Source organism: Catharus ustulatus, chromosome 1 (genome assembly GCF_009819885.2).
Source record: "Catharus ustulatus isolate bCatUst1 chromosome 1, bCatUst1.pri.v2, whole genome shotgun sequence".
Taxonomy (NCBI): Eukaryota; Metazoa; Chordata; class Aves; order Passeriformes; family Turdidae; genus Catharus; species Catharus ustulatus.
In genome coordinates, this window is record NC_046221.1 from 14,839,644 (window position 1) to 14,866,182 (window position 26,539).

The following is a 26,539-nucleotide window of genomic DNA, read 5'->3' on the forward strand; positions in this document are numbered from 1 at the left end:
TGCTTGGTCTCTGCCCTGTTCTCGTGAGACCACATCTTTAAACACAAGTCCTCAAGGCTGTTCTTTTGACACATCTTGGCGCCAGTAGAGATAACACAGTGCCCTCTTTGAGCACACAGCTTTGTTGTGTCAGCCTTTAAGTAGGTCATGCCAAGGAGTAGTTGCTATTTTGAACAACAGATCAGAGAAGAGAAACTTCATGACAGAGTCCCTGACAGGGATCTGAGAGCACATGTGTGGTTCAGCAGAGCTCTTTCACCAAGGGCTCCCACAGCCAGGATGGGACACCATCAGCCAGTTCTCCTACGAGCTCGCACAGAACCAACAGCTTCAGAGTGGTCAGTTCTTACTACAGAGTTCACACATGCTGACATTTTTTGTTTCAACATAGTTAAAATGAGTAACTATATACTCATGTGTTTGTGTTGTCTTTGTTTGTCAGAGTGTCTGGTCGCAAACATTCATAGTTAAGCAAGGCCAAGCACTTATTTTCTTGAGAATCACATCATTATGAGGTTTCTTCTTTGAGACGTTCTTACATCAGGCACTACATGTCAGTAAACGTAGCTAAAGATACATTCTCTTTGCTTATGGATAATAGGAACTAGAAGTTTCATTAATATATTAAGGTAAAGAATGTTCAGCAGGTGAAACGTACTTCTATGAGTAATAATCACAAAGTTGTTTATTACGCAGCTAACATTTATTTTTCCTTGTGTACAAAAGTAAATTGAAAAACTAGTAAATAATTCACACTCCTTTCATAAAAGTAATAACTTTCTCTCACAGGAAATCTTTGAGGATCCAAATCCTGCAGCTGCATAAGAACATTCCTACCCATAAGCTTGTGAATAATCCCAAAAATAGATGAGAAGCATTAATACATATTGCTGCTCGAGATACAATGTAATAATTTCCAAAAAAGCAACCAACTAAAACAGGTTTTCTGACATGTAAAACCCAACTATGTTTAAAACATTTTATTGAGAACTGTAGACAGATGTCTATGTATCTCCCATATGCTGGATGTTGTGGACTAGCACAGCAGTTTCTACACACCTAGCCTGTATCTTGGCTTTTCCAGACAGCTATTTCCACATGTGCTTATAGGTGTGGACATGTCATTGCTGCTGCTCTGCATAAGCACAGTCCTGCTGCATTTTTAATCACAGCAGAAAAATAAACTTGTTACAACACGAATCCGGTTTAGCAGACAGCTTACCTCATAAGATAAACTAGGCACAGAAATATTTTTTGCATTACTCTGTGAAAAGAACCTATAAATGCAACTGGATTATTAGGATATTCAACTGTCATGTGGAGCAGTTTTGAAGAGTTTGCCTTGCACACCTATCTTAAGTAAAAACACATCACTGAAATCCCTAACCTGAGAATGGATTAAAAATGGGGGATGCCTGATTACAGATGGTCTCTGATAAAATTCACAGTAGTTCCCCCCCTTTTTTATATTGAAAAATGAGTACTTTTAAGGGAAGAACACTGCTCTTTTGAATCATTCTGACCTGTTAAAATATACTAACTTAAGAGAAAGGCTCCCTATTATTTTTTTCTGTTTTGTTTTGTTTTATTTTGTTTTGGTTTTTTGTAATTTCAAGGTTACTTGAAAAATTTCAAGTACAAATCATGATTTCTGTCAGGAACTCAGCCAAGCTGTGAGTTTGTACTTCGTTCCAATCTGAAAGTTCATGCCTGGGTGTAAGAGGCACACTTGTAAAAGTGTGACACTCTTGAGGCTCTCTTTCAGAAAGGTTTACGTGATGTTTTTGTCTTGATACAGTCCCTAAGTTTTGGTTAACTATATTTAGAACCCCTGTAATAAATACATGAACAAAACTTGCAGTAAATTAAACCTAAAAAAAAATGGTTTTTTTGTTTTTTTTCTTTTTTTTTTCTCAATTGGGATGAAGAGGTGGTGAGAGTCTCCATCCCGGGGTGACACCACGAGCGGTGGGCTGTGTGTGCTCTGATCCCACTCGTAGGTTCCAGCTCCAGGACACACGCGGGCCACGAGGCTCACGGGCACACTGGCATCTCCCTGGCGCCTGTGAACACCTCACGGCTCTGCATTTCCCACTTTTAGCTAGCAGAGGAAAAGATATGTAAACAAACAAACTGAAAATCCCAAGTATCGTAGGTTCCTATCTCAACCACCTGCTTTAGGTCTTTACTTCACACTCAGCCCCTCAGTTTTGTCGCGCTGCTGGTGACAGGCCCGTGTCACCTCTCTGACACGGCACTCCTCACCGGGGTGGGCAGCGAGGCCTTGTCCCTGCAGTCCCTGCCTGCAACCCGGCTGAGGGAGCTGGGGGTGCTCAGCCTGGAGAAAAGGCGGCTCAGGGGTGATTTTATTAAGGTGGTTGTAGCCAGGCCGGGTCAGCCTCTTCTCCCAGGCAACCAGCAACAGGGCAAGAGGACTTAGCCTTAAGATGGCCCAAGGGAGGTTCAGGTTGGACAGTAAAAGGAATTTCTTCACAGAAATGGTTATTAGACATTGGAATAGGCTGCTCAGGGAGGCTGTGTTGGTTTTCTCTGGATTTGTTTAAGTAAAGAGTGGATCTGGCATTTAGTTGACATGATGATGTTTGGTCATATGTTGTACTCGACGACCTCAATGCTTTTCCAGCCTGATTCTGTGATTCCATATGGATGCCAGGATGCTCAGGACAGTGGTGGAGTCACTGTCCCTGGAGGTGTATAAGAGGCATCTGGATATGGTGCTGGGGGATACCGGGTTAGGGCTTTAGGGGTCACAGGGGTAATGCTGGTTGGACTTCATGATCTCAGATGTCTCTTCCAACCTTGATGATTTCACTATTCTACAGTTCTATAACTCCATGATTTTATGGTCCCACGACTCCAGGCGCGGCCCCACAGAGCGGACGCCGCGGCCGATTCAATGCCAGCCCCGCCCGCCTGAGGCAGCCCCGCCCCTGCCAGCGCCCCCGGCGGCCCCGCGGGCAGCGCCCCCCCAGCCTGAGGGCGGTGCCGCGCCTGCGCACTGGGCGGGGCCGGGCCGGGCCGGGCGCTGCGGCGGGTGACGTCATCCGTCCGCCCCACCGGCGGGGCGGGGCGGGAGCCGCGGCCGCAGCCGCCATGGCCGGTGCCATGTTGGAGAGGAAGTGAGAGCGGGAGGCGGCGGCGGCGGCCAGGAAGGAGCCCTTCCCTTTTCCCTCCTGCCGGGGCGGGCGCGGGTTTCCCGGCCACGGCGGCTTGCGAGAACCCCGGCGCGGGCGGTGCGGCGGCGGCAGCTGGTGGCGGCGGAGCTGAGCGCCCCGGAGGCGGCGGTGGCCTAAGATGGCGGACCCGGCGGAGTGTAACATCAAAGTGATGTGTCGCTTCAGGCCCCTCAACGAGTCCGAAGTGGCCCGAGGCGACAAGTACATCGCTAAGTTCCAGGGCGAAGACACCGTCGTCATCGCGGTGAGGGGCCGCCCCGGGCGGGACAGGCGGGAAGCGCCGCGGGGGAGGGAGGGGTGTCAGGGGTCGGCGGGGTCAGACGCCGCGGGGATGGGCGCGCTGTGAGGCGGGAGGGCTCGGGAGCGCCCGCGGGCGGGGACGCCTCGGGAAGGGGAGCGGCCTCCTTGGAGACCGAGGGAAAGGGGAAAGGGGGCAGGGACAGCTGCGGACGGGGTGGGCTGCTCTGGGCTTGGGCACGGCGGGAGGGAGGCGGTGGGGCAGAGGGGCTGTGGGGGCAGGTCAGGAGACCTTTGACAAAGGCTGCAGCGGAAGGCCCGGGTGCCGAGGGGCGAGTCCCGCCCTGTGTCCGCGGGCCGGGCGCTCCCGGGCCGGCCGTGCCGGGTGAGTGCTGAATACGCGCTCGAAATGCGCGCGTGGGAGCTGCCGCCCCAGGATTGTCTGCGGAGAGTTTTGGGGAAGAAATGCGGAACGACAGTGCAGGCTCCAGAGAATTAAGTGCTCAAGATCTGTACATCAGTCTTCAGCTGACAGCTTCTTTTTGTTGTTGTTAAATCAGAATAAACAGACCATTTGCCTTACTGCGTGTTCATAAGTGTATTTTAACTGGAGTCTCCTTGCAAGGTATGAGGCCTGTTAAAAACATTAAGGATGTTGCAGGAGAAAAGATAATCCTTTCCTTTTTCTTCAGTGAATCATCTTAACTACAAAGTGGAGCTGGAATATAAAAATAAAGTACAGTAGTTTATTGCCTGGTGTGGTTGGTGTTGTACAAACGCACTTTAGCCCCAATGTTTGTTTTATTTTAGTTAACTTTTAATTTGTGTTTTCACGCAAGTGTATTTCTCGAGAGACTGCTGATTCTTACTAAAAGTAACTTTAGATGCCAGTTAGCTGTCTAAAAATTTTGGGGGTTTATGTTTTGTTTTTTGAGGCCACCAATAATAGCTTTTTTTACACAGTATCTGAAGTTGCAGGAGGCAATTTAATAAAATACTTATTTTAAGAGAAGTTACTTAATACTGATGCTTTAGTCTGTTAATATTCAGCTCAATTTGTCAATAAAATATGGAATTCCATGAGTCTGGAGTGACAGGAACAATAGCATGCTTGTGAAATGAGGTAATTTGGGTTTATTTCAGCTGGCAAGTTACTATCTTGGAGTACTTAATTTCTTCCTGATGTTGTGCAGGTAAACTCAGACCAAGGAACCAATCTTGGAAAAATGCAAAATTTAACTAGAGTGAATAATCTCACTTTCACAGTGAATACCCATTCATTGCAACTCTGCATAGGCTGTTTATAATCCACAGTTTAGTGTATAAACCTTGATGTGTTCTAACCTAAGAAATAAAATTTCTAAATTTTCTTTCAGTAGCCTTAGTGTAAATGAAAGCATTATCTTTTTAAAATGATCTAAAATGTAGATTGTGCTGAGGTGGTTCTGTATCTGAGTAGAACAGTTTGATGGTGTGTTCCTGAGGGATCATGTGGGGCTTTCTGCTCAGGATTGGTGTTTAGTGTTGCCAACTGCACCCTGGTGATTTCTGCTTGGTAAAAATCACAACGAATTTCCCAGTTGCCCTGGATCCAGGACTTGTCTGACTTGGGGAAAAATGTCCCCAAAATTACTAAATTTGGTAGCAGTGACGGTATCTGTGTCTTGTTTCACAAAATTTGAGTGAAGGTTTGATATTCCCTGATTTTGTCTTTGGAATGGTGGCTATAGGACAAGATCTATATCCTCAAAATTATGACTTGAATCTCTAAAACCGTTGACAGTAACTTGTGTTTGGTGGATTTGTTTTTAATAGCTTGACTGAGTTTTTCCAAGTTTAGGGACCTCACCTGAGCCTGTAGCCAGGCACCACTTGTTTCTGTGTGTTGCAGAATTGCCCAGGGGAGGATAACAGAAACAGTGTCTAAAGGGCTTCCTCCTAAGCTGCGTTTGGTTACTTCAGCTCTTTGGTTTCTGCCCTTGCTGCTGCCTGTCACGTTGGCTGCCTGTTGAGCAGTAATTGAGCCACTTTTGGTTTTTTATAGCTACTTTCCTCAGCTGCCTGAAGGACTTGCACCTCCTGTGGGTGCCTGGCTCGGTGCTGGAGCAGTGGAGGCTGCTTTAATAGTGCTTGGGAGTTGCCTGTAATGGTCGATGGGAGGTGAGGACCGGGAGGCAGCAGAAGCAGAGCTGATCCCAAACTGCAGATTTGACTCCTCTGGAGGAGGGTGGAGAGGAAAATCAGTGACTATAACCAAACCCTCCTCCTTCCTTGACTCCCCTGTTGTCTCTGAGTTAGCTATCTTCCCTTCTTTTCCTAGCTCCTATGTAATTAATGTCACGTTGTCTTTCTGGACAAGTGAGTCATTTTGATTTGTGTTAGATAAAATAATAGTTTCAACTGTAGTTAGCGTGTAACAGCAGTTTGAGGGGACATGAGGTGTTGGTCTGCTTTAAAGAGCAGACTCTGAAACAAAGTATTTTCTTTCCACAGGATGAAACTTTTTAACTAGTAAAGAGCTTTTAATTTTTTAATTACATGTGGCTTCTTTCCATCTTAATATTCTATTAATTATTTTCTCCTAATGGCTTCTCCTGTTAATTAAATGTAAGGATTTTGTTAAAGCATAGGATAGGATGACTCGTTATGACTTTTATGTTAAACATTAGAAATGTACCTGTATGTGAAAATTGATAGCAATTTGCTTGTGGATTTCAGACTTTTGAGTAAGGTAGAACAGGGAGGAAGAGCAGTTTGATATGGGATTATCTAGTTTTACGAAATATAAAACTACTTGCAACTGTGAGTAGCTTTATAGTTTGCATAATGTATCTATACATCATCTTTAAACACCTTTCTATTCCTAGTCTTGTTAATTTAAATCTGCCCAAGAGATACATTGTTGAATACAGTGAACTCAGGGGTTTGGAACTGAAGCCTGACCCCAAACCAGTAGTACCCAGTGGAAGTGGTGAGACCTTGTGGGTGTGCACAGGAATGAGCAGTATGCCTCTGTGGTCCAAATGGATTCTAGTAACGACCATTGTCTATTCCTTATTTGTATGGCTTTTAGGAAAGAGTCATGGCTACTCGTCTGTATTTTCATATTTGTTTAAGTACTATTTTTATTTAGTGTAAGATGTACCCCTGTGATCTTGGAAAGGGCCTGAGACATTTGGCTTGCTTTTTCATTATCTTTTAAACTAGTGTTGGATCTCAAATGAGACACGGCTGGGTTAGAGCATTGTTAGAATCAGGTAATGAGGGTCACTTGCTACTACTGCAGCTTTTAGTAGTAGGTTTTGCAAAAGAAAAATGCTGAAGGCAGTACTGGACTATATAAATTCAAGAAGTGAGATGCATTCTTAAATTAACTTTATTATTTGCTAATGCAAAAAAAAAAAAAAGCAGAGTTTAATTAGAGAGACAAAAAAAGACATCAGGCCTACAGTGGAACTTTAAATACGAATCAGGAGTTGCAATCTGTAGCTGAAATAATACCATTCTTCAGTGTTACTCTGTATTTCTTTTTCTTTATTCCATTAAATATTGAGTAACAAAGATGCTTTTCAGGTGACAATGGTGTGATGATATAACAGAAGGGAAACATTCTGATTTGCAAGAATCTGTAAAGGGAGAGCTTTTTTCCCTGGCTACAGTGCCACTTGCTTAGAGACACCTCGCTCATATTTGCTGGGGTTTTTTATTCTGAAATTCAGTGACCATTATAAATGGCAGTGCTTGCTTTTCTCTTCAGAAATACCTTTCTACTAAAGTTTGGCCAGAACATTTATTCAAAAAATATTGTTTCCATTCTGTAAATTGAGTTTCTAGTCACAGTGTTTAAAGTCACGTATTCTATAGCAATAAATAACTGCTGTAAAAGTTAATACTCGAGTTGTAGTATTTGCACACAAATAAGAAAAAGAGGACAAAAAGAACTGAGTTTCACTGGCTGTTCTATATCAGCTGCACTTTTGTGTGCATGGAGCTAAGACTAGAAGAAAATCCTCTTCCTTTATCCTAAGATTAAAATATTAATTTGTAGCTATGCCTTTTCACCCATTGGCAGTGTTGGACTCAATTAGGTGTGTAAAAGCAGCACCACCTTAGCTTAGTAATAGGAAGAAGTGAGTCAGGTACCTGACATCATACTTTCCAGGAATTATTCCATTTTGGATTATTCTTTTAATATATTTTGAACTGAGGGGAAGAACATTCTTTAATATAGATGCAGATCTTAAAGGCAAAGTAAGCCGGTTATGCACTACTTTAACCTTTCAACAAGAATGGGTTAAGCGTGGGTAGGTATTGTAGCACTGTTTTAACTGTCCATTCTAGCAAAAACACTAAAAGCTTCTGGATGTGTTATGGTAGAAAAATATGCTACTGATTTTTCAAGTGAATTTTCACTGCTGACTTTGCTTCAGATATCAGTGCATGAAAAGTAAGGTGAACTCCGGTGGTCTTATGAGTAACCAAATCCATACCTTATGTAAAGTTCCAATAGTAATAAGGATTTTTTTTTTTTTTAATTACATCTCTGGAGATAACATTAAGTATTTCTTGGACTTTTGATGTAAGTTTTCAGTGTAATTGTGTTTGCAGATTTTTCTGAAGTCCTCATTGGACATATTGACAAAAAAACTTTTCCACAGAAACTCACATGTACTCCAAATTTTGTGTAATTTTGTATAGTTTAGATTGGCTGGGTAACTAGTCTTTAATTTAGCTATGAAGCTGTACTTCAGCATCATCCCTTTATTAAGATTCAGTTTAACTACTGCTAAATCATGTTGGCAGCTGCACCTTTCTGAAGACTCTGAGAGCACTTGGAAATTTTTGGTGTGAGACCACATCCCTTCAAGTACAATGCAACTGTGGGAGCTGAAATTGTTTTGTGGTTGACTATGGACAAAAGAAATGCTAGGCAAGGAACTAAAAGATTCTGGGAGAGGAAGTAAGAAGTTCTGCTTGTTTGCTTGGTATTTTATGTCTTGTTTATAAGGCCATGTATATTAAATTTTTAATAGAATTTGAGCACCAGTTTCTGAAAATTTGTGGAGTGTGTCCAAGCAGCCTCATACTGAGTTTAGTGACACTGCTACTACCCCTGTTAGGGGCACCACGAGCTAATGCTGCTTGGGCCTTTTGTGTCTTTGGTTCATCATTAGATCTGATTGTTTACTGCTTGGGGAAGAAAAGGCATCTGCTGCAGAAAAAATATCTGACACTTTAATCTTTCTTGATTAATCTCTTAAAGGTAATGAGGAGACTTTCTAGGGCATGGTAATCTGTGTAATACTGTTTTAGCTTTGTTTACTGCAGAAAATAGACTGTAAAGAGAAGTGATAAGACATAGCATTGTAGATGTCAAAGATGTGAAACCATACTGAGTGGGAGTAATTTGCATTCTTAAAACATAATTATTCTGGAACCTGCTTGTCTAAACCTACTTGATTAGATACTGATTCAGTGATGATGGAGCAGGGACATGCCACTAATATGGATTTTCATAGGTGTGATAAAAAAAATGAGGACATGTAAGCAAATATTCCACTTTTTACCTGCAAAGGATGGAGAAGTGACAAGTGACAACAGGACTGCTTGTGAGGTTTCTCTTGGCCAAAACTACTAAGTTTTGTATACTGGTAGCAGTTGTTAACTTGAGGGAAATTGAAATTGGTCATGTGCTTAGCAGCTTTCACTGTATGAATAAACAAGGTCAATTAAAGGCAATACTGCCCAAGTGAAGGCCTTGCAGCTTGATTTTCTGTTCCGCAATGGAATTATTTCAGTGCATATAAATAAGCACTTGAGCACGAAACAGAGCTGATTAATGTTTTGTGATGTGGTTGACTTGCAGTGTGTAGTGTAGCTGATTGATATCTCTGAAACTAGAGGCTTTTGGAAACTACAGCTGCTAGTGAGAAAGATGGTGTCATCTTTTCTACAGTATCTTCCTTTTTGTTTAATGTGTTCTCAGTCCTCATTTTCTTACCTCAGGGTTACTTACCTTGTTAGTTGTCTCCCTTCTGGTGTGTATGTAATGGCCTCAATTCTACCTGTAAAACACAGGGATTTGAGGTGTCTTTGAAGCTGGAATGAGTAATGGAGAAGGGTGGTGTTTTCCCTGCTGTGAAACAAGTGTTCTGACAAACTTCAGCCCCTTAGGGACAGTTTCTGCCTACTGAGTACCTTGTGGTTTCTTGAACATATTTATACAGTGAACACTGTAATTATTTTTCCCAAGAGGGTGCTCGTCCACCTGATTTCAAGGCCTCAGATAAATGTGTTTAGTCTAAGAAAGCTTTGTTTGTTATGATACTAGGTATTATTAAAAGACAAATGGAAGGTCAGGGAAGGGAAATGTGAGTGAGTAAAAGATGGAAGCCATACTTGTTTCTTTGCCAGAGAGGCAGTTCCAGAGTATCCTTGTGGAAGGGTGATAATGAATTAAATTTAGGCAGAATGGAACACTTAACAGTTGCAGGGAGTTTAACAATGTTTACTGACCTAGGTTCTTTGTAGACTTCATCCATATGCTTGGCTACCTACAAAATCAAGCTCTTAAAAGTGCTACAAAAATTTGAGCTTTGTGAGATGACCGTAATCATTTATATCCTAATGGATTGTCAGCTGCTTAGAACTGTTATGAAAGCCTGTTCTATAAAACAAAGCAATATTCAGCATTCCTCTCAAAATTCTGTCAGATCTTCCTCAGGTAGTCTTTTCCAAAATGAGTTTTGTGAAAGGTTTCCTTCCCCAGTATTGCCTTTTCTTCTGCTTGGGGAGCTTTATTTTAAGGATATCTTATATGACCTGGTAGTTTGTTTTGAATGTTTTCCTTTTGGTTTGGTTTTTTTCAAGAAATGCTACCGAGATAGATACTCTGTGTCATGGAGTACGTTTTTAATAATTTGAATTTAGGGTAGATGAGAATAAGGGGTTCTGAGATGTACGGACCAGGCAGTGGCTTCCTTGTAAATCAGGTAACTTGAGGTCATGTGGCAGAGGAGTTTTGCAGAACTATGTAGATAACACTTTGAAACTAAATACATTTAATTCAAGGCCTTCCTCATAAGCAAGCATGGGAAGATTTAGGCAACACTATTTAAGCTGATTTCCTCACTACAGTCTTCAAGTGCTTAAAATAGAGGATTGGGCTGAGACAGTGTAGGATACTTCTAAACTATTAACAAACACCTTCGAGTTCCACTTCCAGCATTTTTTGATAACTCTTCTGGTTTGTTTTTTTCTTTTTTTGCAGTCCAAGCCATATATATTTGACCGTGTATTCCAGTCAAACACATCACAAGAACAAGTATACAATGACTGTGCTAAAAAGATTGTCAAAGGTAAGGTGGAAGAGCAAATTTACTATAAGAAAATCTCATTTTCCTGTGGATTTCAGTGTTGAAAGCTAATACTTCTGTTACTGCCTTTTATCTTCAGTATGCTTAATAGGTGCCAGTGTGGATTGTAGCACCATACAGTCATCCTGTACTTGAGCTAATAAATTATGTCAGTGCTTAGCTGCTGTTTCAATTGATTGCTACATTTGGTAATATTCACCTGTTATGGTTTTGGGGTTTTTTTTATTTTACAGTTCTCTGCAATAATAATTTAAAACAATTTCTCAGAAATTAATTGTAATAACTGTTATTAATAAGTTTGAGTTGTGCCATCTACCATCCCCATGTCCCCCCAAATTTACTGGTGAAAAACATCATACAGAAGTTCATTTGGAGGAATGCAGGAGGAAATTAAAATTGTGAATTATGAATTTTTGCTGTGCAGGCTGGGGTGTATACAGTTTCTCTGTAACTGAATTCTCAGATTTGGCCTAGTAACTTCAGAAAATCAAGTATTGTCACAAAGAAGGATATGCCACAGTAAGTTTTTGTAGTAAGCAATTAGCTAGTTACCTGAAAATAAAATTGATTGGTTTTTTGAGGGCATCGTTAAGTTCTAATTGACCCAACTTTAAAAACAGCTTTACAAAGCCTTGTCAGAAATCCCTGAAATACTGGGTAAACATACTGTGTTTTTTATCATTAGAAAGGTAAATTACTGTGGCAAATTCATGCAGCTGCAAGTATTTAACCCTTTAATGAGTTAAATAATAATCAGGCTCAGACTGAATTTAGCTAAGAATTGTAATTGCTGCCCCTTTTCTCTGAGTAAAAACTCTGAACTCTGTGTGACATTTCTCAGCTGTATTGCATCAAGTGGTAGATGAGCTCTAGTGGTGAGACAGATGGATTTATGAGTATGATGGAGTGGCAAAGACCTCCCCATTTGGAGTGTCTTCTCGTGCTTGTTTTTGGAAAATGAAAGTTTACTTGTAGGATGTGATTCTACAGTAACTTAAATATAAACAAGCCAACCCACCATCCCCTCACCCCTCAATTTAAAACTTCCCTTGGTTCATTCACAATTTGAAATGGAAGCTTATGGCCTAAGAGTTAGGTACTTGACACTTAGGGCATTGCCCATTCTCATCACAATTGGGCAATTAAACTTTCCTGAAGGCAGAAAATATGATGATGTTCTCATGTTTGGTTTCTTCTGAGATACCAAAGACCATCTGTTTAGTCTGGCGATTGTATCAATTTCCTTTTTGTTCCTAACTGAAGCCCTGATTTTTCTGGTTGAAGAAACATGTGCTTCTAATCAGCCAACTTCTTACACCCAGTGATTGCAAAATGCATTAAAAGATGTAGGGAGGAAGCCCTCCCTCCCCCTAGCTCTAGCACAAGGTTCCCAAACATTGAGTGATTTAACTTGCTGGATGTTTTAGGACCTGCCTGCTTGCATTCTATTTAATTTGACTTTTCTTTAGAAGAAGGAAATGAACGCTAATGAAAATACTCTTTCCCTTTAGATGTACTTGAAGGATACAATGGTACAATATTTGCTTATGGGCAAACATCATCTGGAAAGACACACACTATGGAAGTAAGAAATGTTAAAATAATTTTCTCTTGCTGTCACTGTCATGTCTTTTCATCACAGTAGTCTTTGCTTTGTAGAAATAAGATGTCTGCTTGTTTTCTTGCAACATTTTGATACCCCGTTATTTGTTTTAGGACTGAGAGTGGCAGTTAGTGGGGGGTGTTTTTCACCCTCAGTAGCAGAATGAGGAACACAAGAATAATATCAGTAGCATATTTTAACTTGTAGTAGTTTGGGAGAGTTCTGAGGCTGCTCTTCTCACTTTTTGGGGAATTCTGGGGCTAAATGGGTGGTTCACTTCATGAAGTGCATTGTACCTGTCAGCATTCTGTCTGTTAACCTGAACCAGGTGTTTTGTTTTTGAATACTGTTTGTAATGCTGGATTGAGTATTAATTTTTTCATATATAAATTCTTCTGTTAAGGGGAAGCTTCATGACCCAGATGGAATGGGCATTATTCCAAGAATAGTGCAAGATATTTTTAATTATATTTACTCCATGGATGAGAATCTTGAATTTCATATTAAGGTAAACTTTTCTTCATTTTTACTTTGATCTGTATTAGAACTCAGAGGTAGTTTGTTGGTAAATGGATATTCTGTATCTGTTTTAAATGCCTGGAACTTAGAAGCCTGATAACCTATGTTATTACCAAAGTAACTGATTTTTTCCTGAAGAGGAACACTTTAATTTTGTTCCACTGAACATTGATGGAAACTATGCTGATAACCTGTATGTAGCAGTGCTGACAGTGATTGAAGCTTCTGATCAAAACAGTTTCTTCTTAACAGTGTATTTCAGTTCAGCCTTAAGAGCTTGAGCTGGATGTAGTGTTATGTGGGAGCTCATAGTAATCATGCTGGATCCTTGTCATCAAGAAGCAAAGTATTTTTGCCTTCTGATGTATCTCTTTTCTTATTTCTAGGTGTCATATTTTGAAATATACTTGGATAAAATAAGGGACCTTTTGGATGGTAAGACTTTTATTTGTATTGAACATATAAAATAAATTATTCTAGAGGGACATATTAAAAAAACCCCTTATGTTACTTAGGTATTTGTTATGCTAATAACCTTTGCATTATAAAGGTACATCATAATGAGAAAGCATGGAGCTCATTTTATGATTTATGATTATTTTATGGTTACTAAAGCTGCAGTGATGGTGCAGTTATATGTGAAGTTATATGTGTTACATGTGAAGTTTTTGTGAAGTATTTTTGAGAGGTAGCATTTATGACTTGGGCATGCATTGTATGCAGTTTTGCCTTAGCTTTGGAATATTTTCTCTTCCAGTTTCAAAGACCAATCTTTCTGTCCATGAGGACAAAAATAGAGTTCCCTATGTAAAGGTGAGCATCAATCTGATGTATTTTCATCTTGCACTCCTCTAGTGTGCACCATGTACTTGTGCCTTGCTGATGTGGTGTAGTTTTTCAAACCCCCCCTTTTTTTCCCCCAAAGGGTTGCACAGAGCGTTTTGTATGTAGTCCAGAAGAAGTTATGGATACTATAGATGAAGGAAAATCAAATCGACACGTAGCAGTTACAAGTAAGTATCATCTTTTTCCTATTTGTGATTTATCTGTTTGCTTCTGGTGTACCTTAACAAAACAGGGGAGGCACAGATAGTGAGCTAAATTATTGATGTTTTTGAAAGGGTCTGGCATAAGCAGTTTCAGTATGTCTTTCAGAAACAAGTATTTTGTTTCTGGTTAGATCATGTTGCTTAGACTGGGATTGAAAGGAGAAAGTAAGTAATCTGTGAGGTGCTATGCATCACTGGAGAAAAAGATGTGGTTCTGATTTAGGAATAGTGCAAAATCCCAGTTTGGAATTTGTTTCCATTAACTAGAAATTTGTAAGTGAGGTTCATCCATGGTTTGATCATTGTGTTGCATATTCTAAGAGCTGCTGATCAGAATTTTGACTTGCTGCAGATTTAAGCAACATCCCAAGATTCCAGGATTTTTGGCTCTAGCATGCAAGAGTTGCAAGGAGCCATGTCTCTGAATTCCCACAAACAGGGCACAAGCAGGATTTGGAAATGACAGAGGAATTGGAAAAGATGAGGGAAGATGTAGGTGCATGCAAAATAAGACTTGAGCTTTTAGCAACTGAGGTGACTGTCAGAAGTCTCAGACCCAAATTGAGGCTGTTTCACAATCTTGTGTTTGGCTCTTTATTCAGGAAGAGAGATTATACAGTCATTAAGAAAATATAAGTGTTTTCTTCTCATTGCTTCAATTAAGGATCAAAAATAAAAATACGATGTTCCTTTTAAGGAATGTTTCAGTCTTGTGGTTTTGCTTCATTGCTCCTAAGTAAGAAGGCTCAAGTGGGGACTGCGCTAAGAAAATTTGGATAGAGTATTATTTTGTGTTCTTTGCTTCTTTAGTATCGGTAAGCTGGTACTTTTAGAACTGTGAGAGATTTACAGTTAAAAGGAAGAAGAAATGGGCAGATGTTCTCATTCAGATTGCAGTCTGCTTAAATTTTGTTACTGGATTAAAACAATACTTTAAATTCAACACATCTTGTTTTCTCTTAATGTTACATAGCAGAGGGGGCAGTACAGGACGGGATGAAAGGCTGTAGCCAGTTAAAATTTTCACAGAAGGATAAAATGGGGTACAGTGGAAGTCTACAAAAGACCCTCCTATCAAGACCTAAATATGCTTTCTGTTCTAATAAAGTAAATTAATGTATGAAATCCATGGTTGACAAGCTAGTGAACTTGATGAGTGAACTTATGTGATATTAATAGGAGCCCAAGGGAAAACTGGATCTTTCTTACCCAGTTAGATGATACCATTGGTTTTGCTGCCTCTAGGTCTGCTGTCATTGAGAAATTGCACTGTACAGCTTCATTAGCTTTGGATCTCTTGTTGCATTCTGGGAATGTGTTGTTTTAAATGAGATTGGTTGTACAAATCTTTTTTACAATGTATTTATTTTGAATTATAGATATGAATGAACACAGCTCCCGAAGTCATAGTATTTTTCTTATTAATGTAAAACAAGAGAATACTCAAACAGAACAGAAACTAAGTGGAAAACTTTACCTTGTGGACTTGGCAGGTAGTGAGAAGGTAATTTTAAGTTTCTTTTTCTTCTCTGAAACTGTGGGGTTTTTTTATTGTCAAACATTTTACATGAGTGTAATACTGATTGTTCACTTGTCATCTGAGGTGTGTTAATTTTGACTTTGAAACATGGTTTCTGAATACTAGGCTGACTTAGCTTTTAGATACTACCACTTTAAGCTGATCTGCATTTCTGCAAGTGAGGATTTGTAAATCTGGGCTAGGGTGGGGAAAGAGGGTAAAGTTCAGTTTCAGTATCTCAGAGTGCAAAAAAAAAAGTTACAGATGTGTGGTTTAGCCAGGTACAGGAATAAAGATTTTATGGTTCCAAAATATCTGGGTTTTCTTATTTAGTGGTACCAAGTTTCTTAATTTGAAATTCTGATTAACACTGGTTGACAGCTTGCTTTCCTATATCAGTAGCAGGGAAGGAAATACATACTGTAATTAGTCTTCTAAGAGCTGTATTTCTGACATTCTTTTCATCTTTGCTTCTGGATTTATCCCTGTCTTTGCCTCCAGTTTTTTCAGTCATTTCTGCTTGCTGTTGTTATCCTTACATCATTGTTCTATGACCTTATTGTTGTCTCTGATTCTGTGTTTATTCTGAAATGTGTTTCTTTAGTCAGAGTCTTTTTTTTCTTTTAAAGAAAAGGCCCGGGTTGCAGGTCTCCTTTCTCTGTAGTTCCTTTAAGTGTTTGTTTCAAACTTTACTTTGGTGCATATCCTCAGTCTCTTTGAAATACATGGAATTTTCTAATATTTTGTGTTGGTTTGAACACAGGAAAATAGAATTGTTTTATTGTAGTTATGGTCACAGATCGGTGGAAATAGTAAAAGGAGAGTTATAGAACTGTAAGTCAAATTCAACCCTTGAGGCAAAAGAGGTGAGGTAAATAGCATGGCATCAGGTCAGATTTTTTCACATTTCTGCTGATACCTACTTAAGTTCCTAGAGCACTCATATAGGTCAGATTCAGCCTCTGAAATCTGTTCTCACAGATTTCTGCTTGTGAAGATTTTCTACTGTAATTTCTGGGAATAGTAGTGGTATGTGGTTTGGGTTTTATGATTTGTTTCGTTAAGGTTTTTAAAGGGGAGTGGTAGTTTGGTTTTAAGGATGATCTCTGGACAAACCATTCATAATGCTTATTTACTTTTAAGAAATTAGATCTTTTTTGCAGACTTCAAAAAGCTTGTAATTCTTATTTTTGGCAGAAGTTATTAACTATGTATGTATGTGCCACAGAAAGGTGTACTTTGCAGGGAGAATATTCATTTCAGTTAAAAACATGAAGAAATGACTTCAGATACTGAGTTTTGAATGAGAAAATGATAATAAATCAGGGAAAGATTCTGACTGAGAGTTTGCTTATGTGTATCTCAAATATTGAAGGTATTTTTGAAGATGCATTTAGTAATGTCCTGAAATCTTGTACAGGTTAGTAAAACTGGAGCAGAAGGTGCTGTGCTGGATGAGGCCAAGAACATCAACAAGTCTTTGTCTGCTCTTGGGAATGTCATCTCAGCACTGGCTGAAAGCAGTGTAAGTGTTGTCTTTTGTCTTTTTATCCTTAATGGTTAAAAGTTTGCATCTCTGAACATGTTGTGCGGTGCCCATTACTCTTGTACTGTATTGGCAGTGAAGATTAATAAGTTAGATTTAATGCTGAGGGACCTGAGCATCATACTGAAAGTTTCCTTGTGCTCTAAAGGTTACCAAACATAGAAATACAGTTTTGTCATTCCATGCATCTTCAGTCTTATGATTAATGAATTAAAGTAGAATTTAATGTCTTTCTAGTAAGGTCATACCTAGCAAAAGTGTAGTTCGTGTTTCAGCAAATTAGATGTGTCTGAACACCTGTGGCTGATCATTTAACCATTTTCTTGGTAGACATATGTTCCATATCGTGATAGCAAAATGACCAGAATCCTTCAAGATTCACTAGGGGGTAACTGCAGAACTACTATTGTTATTTGTTGTTCTCCATCTTCTTACAATGAATCTGAAACTAAATCTACTCTTCTGTTCGGCCAAAGGTGAGTAGATGACTTAATAGGAATAAATGCAGAATGAGAAATAAGCAAATTACTGTATTAAAATTGCTGAACCAAATTAATTACAATGTTTATTTTCTTTCTGTAATTCTTCAGTGAATATGTGTCTAAATGTTGTGATCTATCTTGTCTCATAATATATAAAAATCCTTAAACCAGCCAGGATCCTGAAGACTGTATTTTCAGGAGAAGCATATAATTTGGTTCAAAATGTAATTAATGTATAATTTTGGAGGGCTATAAGTACTTCCCTGTCCCCTGCCCTCCCTAAAGTAGAAGGTAGGAAGGAGCTTCTCGTGGTAGGTGTAAATCTTTATTTGCCAGGAGGGCCTGTCCTCTGGTCTGTATCTAACAGTCCAGTAAACTTTGAAATGATACTTGTAAATTCCTGGGTCATTTGTAACTGAATTTGTACATACTCATTTCCAGTTTGGTATTTTGTTAGGTAGCTCTTCTTTGCTGTTCTATTATTGTTGCTGCTTTGTTATACTCCAGTTCCTAAATTGAATCACATCACTTAGTGGAGCACATTACAAAACCAGTCAATGTTTTGCTAGTCCATTCGTGATGTTAGTTGTACCTATTTCAGTTCAAAAGATAGTTTCCTATTGGTCTTCTCTGGGAAGTTTTGTATTATTGAAAATAGACCAGATTATAAATCTAGCAGAATGAGTAGTTAGTGAGTGTGGAGTAATGACTACATTCTGCAACAGTGGGGGTTTTTTGTTTCCTTTTAGAAGGTAAGAGATCTTTTCCTTTTATTATTAAGATTTTGCAGAAAGATACTTACAGGAGTCAATGCAGAACAAAGGAGATGTTTAACTGCCATTAAGCTTTTTTGCTGTTCTGATTTTTGGAGTGGGATATTCAGTAATAGAAGACCAGAGATAAGTGAGATAGGTGAGGTATGGCACTATAGTGAAGACCATACATTGCTTCATGACTGTTATCAGTGCCTGTAGTTTTGTCTCTGATCCAAACCTAATTTAACAGAATTCACCTGAACATAGAGACTTAACATTCTGCAGTTATTGAAGTAGCTTGTGTACCACCTTTTTGGTTAGTGGAGATCTAGTAACTGGACTTTTTGGTAGAAATGAGCTGTTTTAGGATGCAAACCATCTGGCTTTTCTAAAATGTGTTGCTCTCCACTGGACAGTGTTTGCTGGATGTGGAATACTACCCTTGATTCAAAACTGTGCACAGCTGTCCTGACCTGAGTTCTTTCAGGTGATGGTATGCAGGTGAATTTTTCCAAATCAGTCAGCTTGAGATTCCTCAGCTTTCCAAAGTTGTGTTGCTGTGTCCATTGACAGTTGTATCAATCTAAATAAAAGAACAGCAGCTTGACAGGGAGTAGAAATAAGGTTTTATAAGAGATGGGAATGTTTATGCTTTCATTAGTGATACATGAACATATTATTTAGTAACCTTTAATTCCTTTCTTTAAAAATGAAGTTTCAGAGCTTTTTGCTTTTTCTGTGTAGAGCAAAGACCATTAAGAACACAGTCTGTGTCAATGTGGAGCTCACTGCAGAACAGTGGAAGAAAAAGTATGAGAAGGAAAAAGAGAAAAACAAGACTCTGCGTAACACCATACAGTGGCTGGAAAATGAGCTCAACAGATGGAGGAATGGTGAGAAGCAGTTATGTTATTTTGCAAACTAAAGCCAAAACAACAGACACTGAATTAGTCTTCAGGCTACCAAAAGTAGCTAAGAGCACTATGTAAGGCAGTAATAAAGATATTAAAGCTATAGTATTAAGTCGACTTTGGAACATGATATTTTTCACTTTATTGCAACTGAAATAACTTCTAATAATCATGTAATGGCAAAAATGTCTGAAAGTGTATTCGTGTCAGATTGTTCAACACTTAGTTTTCTAGCAAGACTGGAGTTACATATATTGTAAAAATTTTATTTTGGGAGACAAAAAACTGATTATTTATAAGTGCAGAAACTGAGTAAAATGCTTCTTCTGAACCTTGGTTTTCTGATTCAAAACAGTGTCACAAGATCTTGCCTCATTTAAAACTCAAACATGTGAATAGGCACAAAACCCACCCAAACCCCAAAGTTACTGACAGTACCAAATGTGTGCCTGTTAATTCTTCCTGAATGATTAACTTCTTATCAGTTCAAGTTGCTGGCAAAATGCAAGTTATTAGTGAAGTCATACATTCATGAGAAGAGAGCATAGGTCATACAGATATATTCTGGAGTTCGGCAGCTGTAAAAGGTGATTTTGCAATCTTGTAGAGAGCTGCACCACATCCTGATGTTAATCTCAAGAAAAATGGCTTTGCTGAAGTAGGTTTGGTAGGATGTGGATTTTTTTTGTTTTTGTTGGGTTTTTTTATTGTTTCAGAGCTGGTATGAGGCCACACCTGAAATGTCAATATTCTGAAAGAACTATACTTAACATGAGTTACTAGAGTGTTGGAAAGTGCCTGTACCTTCCAAGGACTGAATAAAATGTTTTGAATAAAGCATTAAGGAATTTAGTTTCATTTGCCAGAGAAGTGCCTTGGCATGTGGTATTGTGTTCTCTGTGAAGTTTAAGTGTTCTTATCAGAAAGAGCTTTATGAACATAGAAGGATAAAAGTGTAACTGAAAATATTTTGAATTAGAAGCAAAGCAATGTTAAAGTAAATATGACCACCTAGCAAAACAGAGACCCAAGGGAAAGAGAGAATTTTCTGTCTTCTGGGAAAGTTAGGTAACTTTGATGTATAATTTGATGTATAATTTGTATAGTTTGATGTATAATTTGAAGCTCATAGCAGAGTACCTGGGTGAAATACAATGTTTTGTGGTAAGCAGGAAATAGTTTGGATGATCTAGCGGTCATTTTTTTTGCCAAGTAATCAACTGAACTTCAGTTGCTTATTAACTGTGCAATGTTGTTAGTAGGAAATATGTAATACTTCTCAAGGGTAATTTTGTGGGAAATATGTCATGGCTAACTGTACTAAAATTAAGTGTATTTTTAAGGGGAGACTGTACCAGTTGATGAACAGTTTGACAAGGAGAAGGCCAACTTAGAAGCTTTTGCAGTGGACAAGGATATTACTGTTATTAATGATAAACCAGCTACCACAATTGGAGTAACTGGCAATTTCACCGATGCTGAGAGAAGGAAATGTGAGGAAGAAATTGCCAAACTTTACAAACAGCTGGATGACAAGGTATGTTCTTCTTAATGTAAGATCTCTTGAAAATGTCTTGAGCTATATAATTTTGTAATACATCTTCAGCTTTCTCAGGAGGAGATGGCAAGGGACAGGTACAAATCTCTTCAGTCTTGTGACCAGAAGGAATGGCCTGAAATTGTGCCAGAGGAGATTTAGGTTGGATATTAGAAAAAATTCTTCATCCAGAGGGAGGCTGGGCACTGGAGCAGGTTCCCTAGGGAAGTTGTCACTGCACCAAAACTGACAGAGTTCCAGAAGCTCTTGGGCACAGGGTGTGACTCTTGGGGTGTCCTGCACAGGGCTGAGAGTTGGACTTAATGATCCTGGAGGGTCCCTTCCAATGCAGGATATTTAGTGATTCTGTATTTAATTTGCTGGTATTCATTTGTTAGCTCAACTTGTTAAAGTATTTGCTGAGGGTGCTTCCTCTTAATTCTGATTAAGAGAAATCAAAGTTGCCTCATGTGGTGCTAAGGAGGTGTCATTTGTTAGTTGGAAAGTAATGGATGTGGGAAAATGAGTAATTTGAAGACAAAACTGTTTCTTTCCACATTTTGGCTATTTTATTTGAACATAATCTCAAATATAAGCAATAGTACTGTATTTGAGTAGAAAAAAGTCTTAAAATTAAATATTAATTGTTTCTTGGAAGTTAGAACTTGGAGAAGACTTGCAAAAGCACAGGTGTGAGATTTTTGTCTCTGAAGCATGGTGTGTTACAAATACATGGCAGGTTAAGAGCCTAATGAATCAACCAGTGAAAAGAATTGTTTTTTGCTTTCATCACTTTGTTGCATAATTATCTCCGAATAGGGAAAAGCTAGATACCTAATGTCTGCTGTCTCATAGATTATTTTTTCTGGGTGGTGTTTGTCAGTTTAGTGAGCATGGTCTTATTTCAACTGCAGGATGAAGAAATTAATCAGCAGAGTCAGCTAGTAGAAAAACTGAAGACACAGATGTTGGATCAGGAAGAGGTGAGTTTTGCTTTTGCATCTGTATTTTCATTTGTCTTTCTTGTAAAGAAATTGGTATTTAGAATAGGTCAGTTTATGACCAGGGAGTAGAATGACAGCTTATTACTGCACAGTGGTTCTCTTCTGTGCCTTATCTAAATGCTCTGCCTGATCATTCCTCCCACCTACACTTTGCTAATGGCCAAACTTAAACCATTTTACTGGGATCTTAAGTATCCATGAAGACTGAAAGAATTGAAGTATTTTATGCAGAGACAGCCTCAGTTATCTTCTGTGTGCAAAATTAGCAAGTTGTCAAAACTGAAGGTAACTTGATTTAATGTAAGAAATCTGTTTTAAGGTTTACTTCTTGCTGTACAGAGAGAGAAGGGGGAGAGGGAAATATATTGGCCCACAATGAAAAAGGAAGTATCTGTGTGTTAATTCAGACCATACTTGCTAGAATATTCAAATTATTTGTATGCACATTTTGCCATGGATATAAACTAATGGGGGAAATTCCTATTAGTAATGAAAATTTCATTTAGCCAAAATATTTAAAAAATTATTTCTCTATAGCACAAAGGTTAAAAACAATTGTAATCCTCATGCACATGTTCAGAAGGAAATAAGCCAAGGACTAGGGAAGTTGGAGCTACTGTTAAATCTTATTTAAATTAATAAATAAGTCTGCTTTTTTAGCAGTTTTATCCTATGTCTAATTCTTCAGCAGCTAACAGTGTTAAAATTCTGAAAGTTTAGTCCCTAGACTATTGACAATTCATACTCATGAGTAGTGTTCAGTGGCTTTTTTCAGAACTGGAAATATTCCATGTACATTTCTGGTTGCTATTCCTATATGTTTTCATTTGTAATCACTTTCATTTTTAAGATATTTGAAAACTTAAAAGAACTGTAAATATAGATGGTAAATTTAGTTGTTCATTATATTTGGTTCTTGGCGTCCTTATTACATGAAGCTGTTTACTAAAAATGTAGATATAAGCTATTGTTGTAGCTAAAAGCCTTAATAAAATTCAAGATATGCATGGAAATTTCTTCATGATTATTTGTTGTTGTATTTTTATTAAATCTCTATCATTATTGCAGCTTCTGGCATCAACCAGACGGGACCAAGACAACCTGCAAGCAGAGTTGAATCGCCTTCAGGCTGAAAATGATGCTTCTAAAGAGGAAGTGAAAGAGGTGTTACAAGCCCTTGAAGAATTAGCTGTCAACTATGATCAGAAATCTCAGGAAGTAGAAGATAAGGCAAAGGAATATGAACTGCTTAGTGACGAACTCAATCAAAAATCGGTATGAAATTGGGATAAGAAATTACTGACAACTATTTCTGTTCTTCAGTGTGACTTTGCTTGCCTTACCCATATTTCTAAAAGACATTTGAAAGCATTTAACAAAGGAAAACAAGACCCTAAGTCTGAAACTTAGTTTGTTTTTGCAGGGAATGATTATCTAAAACCTGTAAGCTTAAGAAAAAACTTAGGGTGATTATTGACCTTTAGTGCTTGTCTCTTTAGTGCTTGTGGCATTTTCCAGCCCGTAGAGTGTTCAGAAATATCCTAGGTGTCAAAACTTAACATTTTCATTGCATGCTGCTTTTGATTGTCTTTCTCATCCAGTTGGGGAAATCCTGGCTTAAGAATATGCTTCTTCCAATCTTGAAGTTGCAGTGAGCATGCTATAGTTTTTCTTGAAAGGAATGTGTATTTGCCTGCTGTGTGTATGGAATGCGAGATAACTTACCTTGATGCCTTCAAAACTAAGCATTTTGGGTTATTTTCTGAATGGAGTAGCTGAGGACATGTTCCACAAGATAACTCTGGTTAAAATACAGATGCAGCATCAGTCTCACAGACTACTGTGCACTTCCTTACATATCTGCAAAATTTGTGAACTGGCTGTTTTAGTAGCCAGTTATTTGACAGACCTCAATCAGCTCTAAGCAGTTAATATTCTACCTACTGTCCTAAAATTTTAAATATTGGAAAGGATCAGCATGTTTGCTGGCATTACAGACAGTATTAATGGCACAAATCTCGCTCTTCTCTGTTCTTGAAGATGATAATAAAGGGTCTGGGTCTTCTAGTAACTGTGGCTTTCAATTTTCAGTTAGTAAGATTTGACTTGGTAGAACACTAGTGATGTAATTGAAGTTCACAAGATCAGTAAACTTCTCTTTAAACTTCAGAATATTCTGAGCTGAGTAATCTTTACTGGTAACTTACATCACTTGGAGGTTGGCCAAAAGTCAGAGAAACTATGGTCTTTGGGCAGCATTTAAAATCTGTTGGAGTAGGCTTGCTGTGTGTGTATATGATTCTGAACTGCATGGTTTGTTTTTTGGTTTTTTTTTTTTAGTTTGCTTTATTGATGTAGTTTCTGATTATAGTTAGTGATTCTAGATATTATAACTAACATCCATTGAGTGTCATGAATAACTCGGTCTGCAAGAAAGCAACTCTTCAGAAGTGTCATAAAATTAAGCCATCCTCATCTGGCACTGCTAACCCATGAAATAACCATGCTTTGGCATCTCTGCTGAAACTTTCATGTTGTAAAACTTCTGGTGTTTTTTTAAAACTGGACAACAAATAGCAGACTCTTGAGCATGCAAGCTGCTGAGCTGCAGCCACTACAACAGTAGCTCAAAAGAGTTGAAAAAGTGTTCAAAAATAAGTGTTGTGCTTATGAAATGTCAGTACTGGGAGAGTACTCTCATTTTTTGATTTGCAAGTAGAGAAGAGTTAAGAGCTCTGCAGATAAAGCTGAAGTGGTTTTAATTTACCAAAATATGGTGAAAAATGTTGGACTTGCTGTCCATTTACCCTTTTTCTATAAATGTGATTCCCTGCAATATTTAATTGTATATAACTCGAAATGCTGTTTAACAATGTTAACACTAATTTTGCTGCAGAGTTTTAAGATTATATTTTGTGAGTTGAAGGTCACTGTCCCCAGTACTTTTTAGTTCTTTCAGAAGAAATGCTGGTGCTCCATAAATAGTATGAAACTAGTTCCAAGAACAGGAGTGTGTTTTGATTAATCAAGGGTAACTTCTTTTACTATAGGTCACTTTAGCCAGTATAGATGCAGAGCTTCAGAAACTTAAAGAAATGACCAACCATCAGAAGAAACGAGCTACAGAAATGATGGCCTCCTTACTAAAAGATCTTGCAGAGATTGGAATTGCAGTAGGAAATAATGATGTCAAGGTAAGAGTTAATCACTTCTGTCTTCAGTGCCATGTATTAAACACGTACATTGTGTATTAGTGGGAGCATTTTCTTAGTATGGTAAAAATTGCCACCATAGGAAGCTTCATATTAATAATTTGGACATAAGCTTCTCCATTGCTTACATTGTGACTTAATCAGGTCCCAGACAGAATTTGATTATGCACAGACAAGGAAGAGCAGGCATGTTTTTTTTTTCTGAAGCAGTGTTTTCATTCGTGTTATCAAACTGCTGTATGAAGTGCTCTTAATCAACAGCATTGTCTTGGAAATCTAATATTGACCTGCAGTGGCGATTGGGATGGTACTTGTATTAAAAACAGGGTGAGGACATGAAATAAGGGATAAGTCTAGAAGATAGCTATAGAGCAAGAATGTAAGCAGTATTAGAAATCAATAGTGAATTGTATTTCCTTTTTCAAGCAGCTCACTGTCTTTGTGCAAACTTCTAAATAATCAATTAGAAAACTTAAATACCAAAATGTAAAGCTTTGGGTTTTTTAAAAGTTCTTCGCTTGTCAGTTGAGGCTGGGGATGTGTCCTGGTCATTAAGGTGCTCTAGTGCACTGTTAATTCACTTTTATCTGAGCTTTCTAAATGTGCTATTCCACCCTTTTCAGCAGCCCGAGGGAACTGGCATGATAGATGAAGAATTCACAGTCGCAAGACTGTACATCAGCAAAATGAAATCAGAAGTGAAAACAATGGTGAAACGTTGCAAACAGTTAGAAGGCACACAAGCTGAAAGTAACAAGAAAATGGAAGAAAATGAAAAGGAGTTGGCTGCCTGCCAGCTCCGGATCTCACAGGTAAATATTTTGCTACAGTGTTCTTTATAAATTAAATTCATTAACCTCTTGGAGAATAGAGTTTCAGGGTTTTTTGGCATCTAACAAAGCTCACTGTGAGTGAACAGCCATAAGATTCAGCTGTTTCCTTAGTACTCTCATCAGATTGGATGTGTCTAAGTAATTCAGTGTGGCAGGATGTCAGAATTTCTGCAATATATCTGTAGCCTGCTAATGCTTTTGTAGCACTTATATTAAATACTGGAGTCTGTGTGTTCTCCATCACAGGCTTCTTTATAAATACAAGTCTAACATAAGCAGTGGCTAGTGGGCACTCTGCCTGCTAATGCCCCAAGCTGGAAGTAGGAACGGTAATCAAGTAAGATTCCAGGAGATTTGCATAGCAGATTAAATTTATTTCTAATGTGAGAAAGACCATTTTAATGTGATTGTTAGAAAAGATAAGTAATGTGACTTGAAACACTTCTGAAAACTATAATCTAGATACATGGTTTAATGTTTCTGTATTTTGTTTTTCATGCAGATAATAATCTTTTTTAAAAATAGGAGATGCACATTTCAGGGCAGTCTACTAAATACAGTGGACCCTGTTAGTATTTAACATTCAAAACATCTCTTCTCCCAGCCAAAAATGTATTTCATTCCAATCCAGAATAAAGACATTGTCTTACAGGCTACATTACAGATCTGCTTGAGTAGTCATGTTCTTCTAAGAGTCTAGTTGGCACCATTTTTGTTTTGAGATGAGGTTACTTGTTGTGTAAAAAAATAAGTATGAAC

At 38.5% G+C, this 26,539-nt stretch overlaps 1 protein-coding gene across 1 annotated transcript in view; it reads left to right on the forward strand.

Moving 5' to 3' along the window:
* The first annotated feature begins 3,091 nt into the window (after window positions 1-3,091).
* KIF5B (kinesin family member 5B) overlaps window positions 3,092-26,539 on the forward strand; it is a 34,172-nt gene continuing 10,724 nt past the window's right edge. The window contains exons 1-16 of the mRNA XM_033056089.1: window positions 3,092-3,441; window positions 10,705-10,792; window positions 12,322-12,395; window positions 12,817-12,921; window positions 13,319-13,367; window positions 13,690-13,745; window positions 13,858-13,945; window positions 15,361-15,485; window positions 16,921-17,025; window positions 17,377-17,522; window positions 19,028-19,176; window positions 20,538-20,731; window positions 21,646-21,714; window positions 22,804-23,010; window positions 24,786-24,929; window positions 25,571-25,759. Coding sequence (XP_032911980.1) covers window positions 3,316-3,441; window positions 10,705-10,792; window positions 12,322-12,395; window positions 12,817-12,921; window positions 13,319-13,367; window positions 13,690-13,745; window positions 13,858-13,945; window positions 15,361-15,485; window positions 16,921-17,025; window positions 17,377-17,522; window positions 19,028-19,176; window positions 20,538-20,731; window positions 21,646-21,714; window positions 22,804-23,010; window positions 24,786-24,929; window positions 25,571-25,759 — 1,914 coding nt within the window. The 5' untranslated portion in view covers window positions 3,092-3,315. The remainder of the gene's footprint in view (window positions 3,442-10,704; window positions 10,793-12,321; window positions 12,396-12,816; window positions 12,922-13,318; window positions 13,368-13,689; window positions 13,746-13,857; window positions 13,946-15,360; window positions 15,486-16,920; window positions 17,026-17,376; window positions 17,523-19,027; window positions 19,177-20,537; window positions 20,732-21,645; window positions 21,715-22,803; window positions 23,011-24,785; window positions 24,930-25,570; window positions 25,760-26,539) is intronic.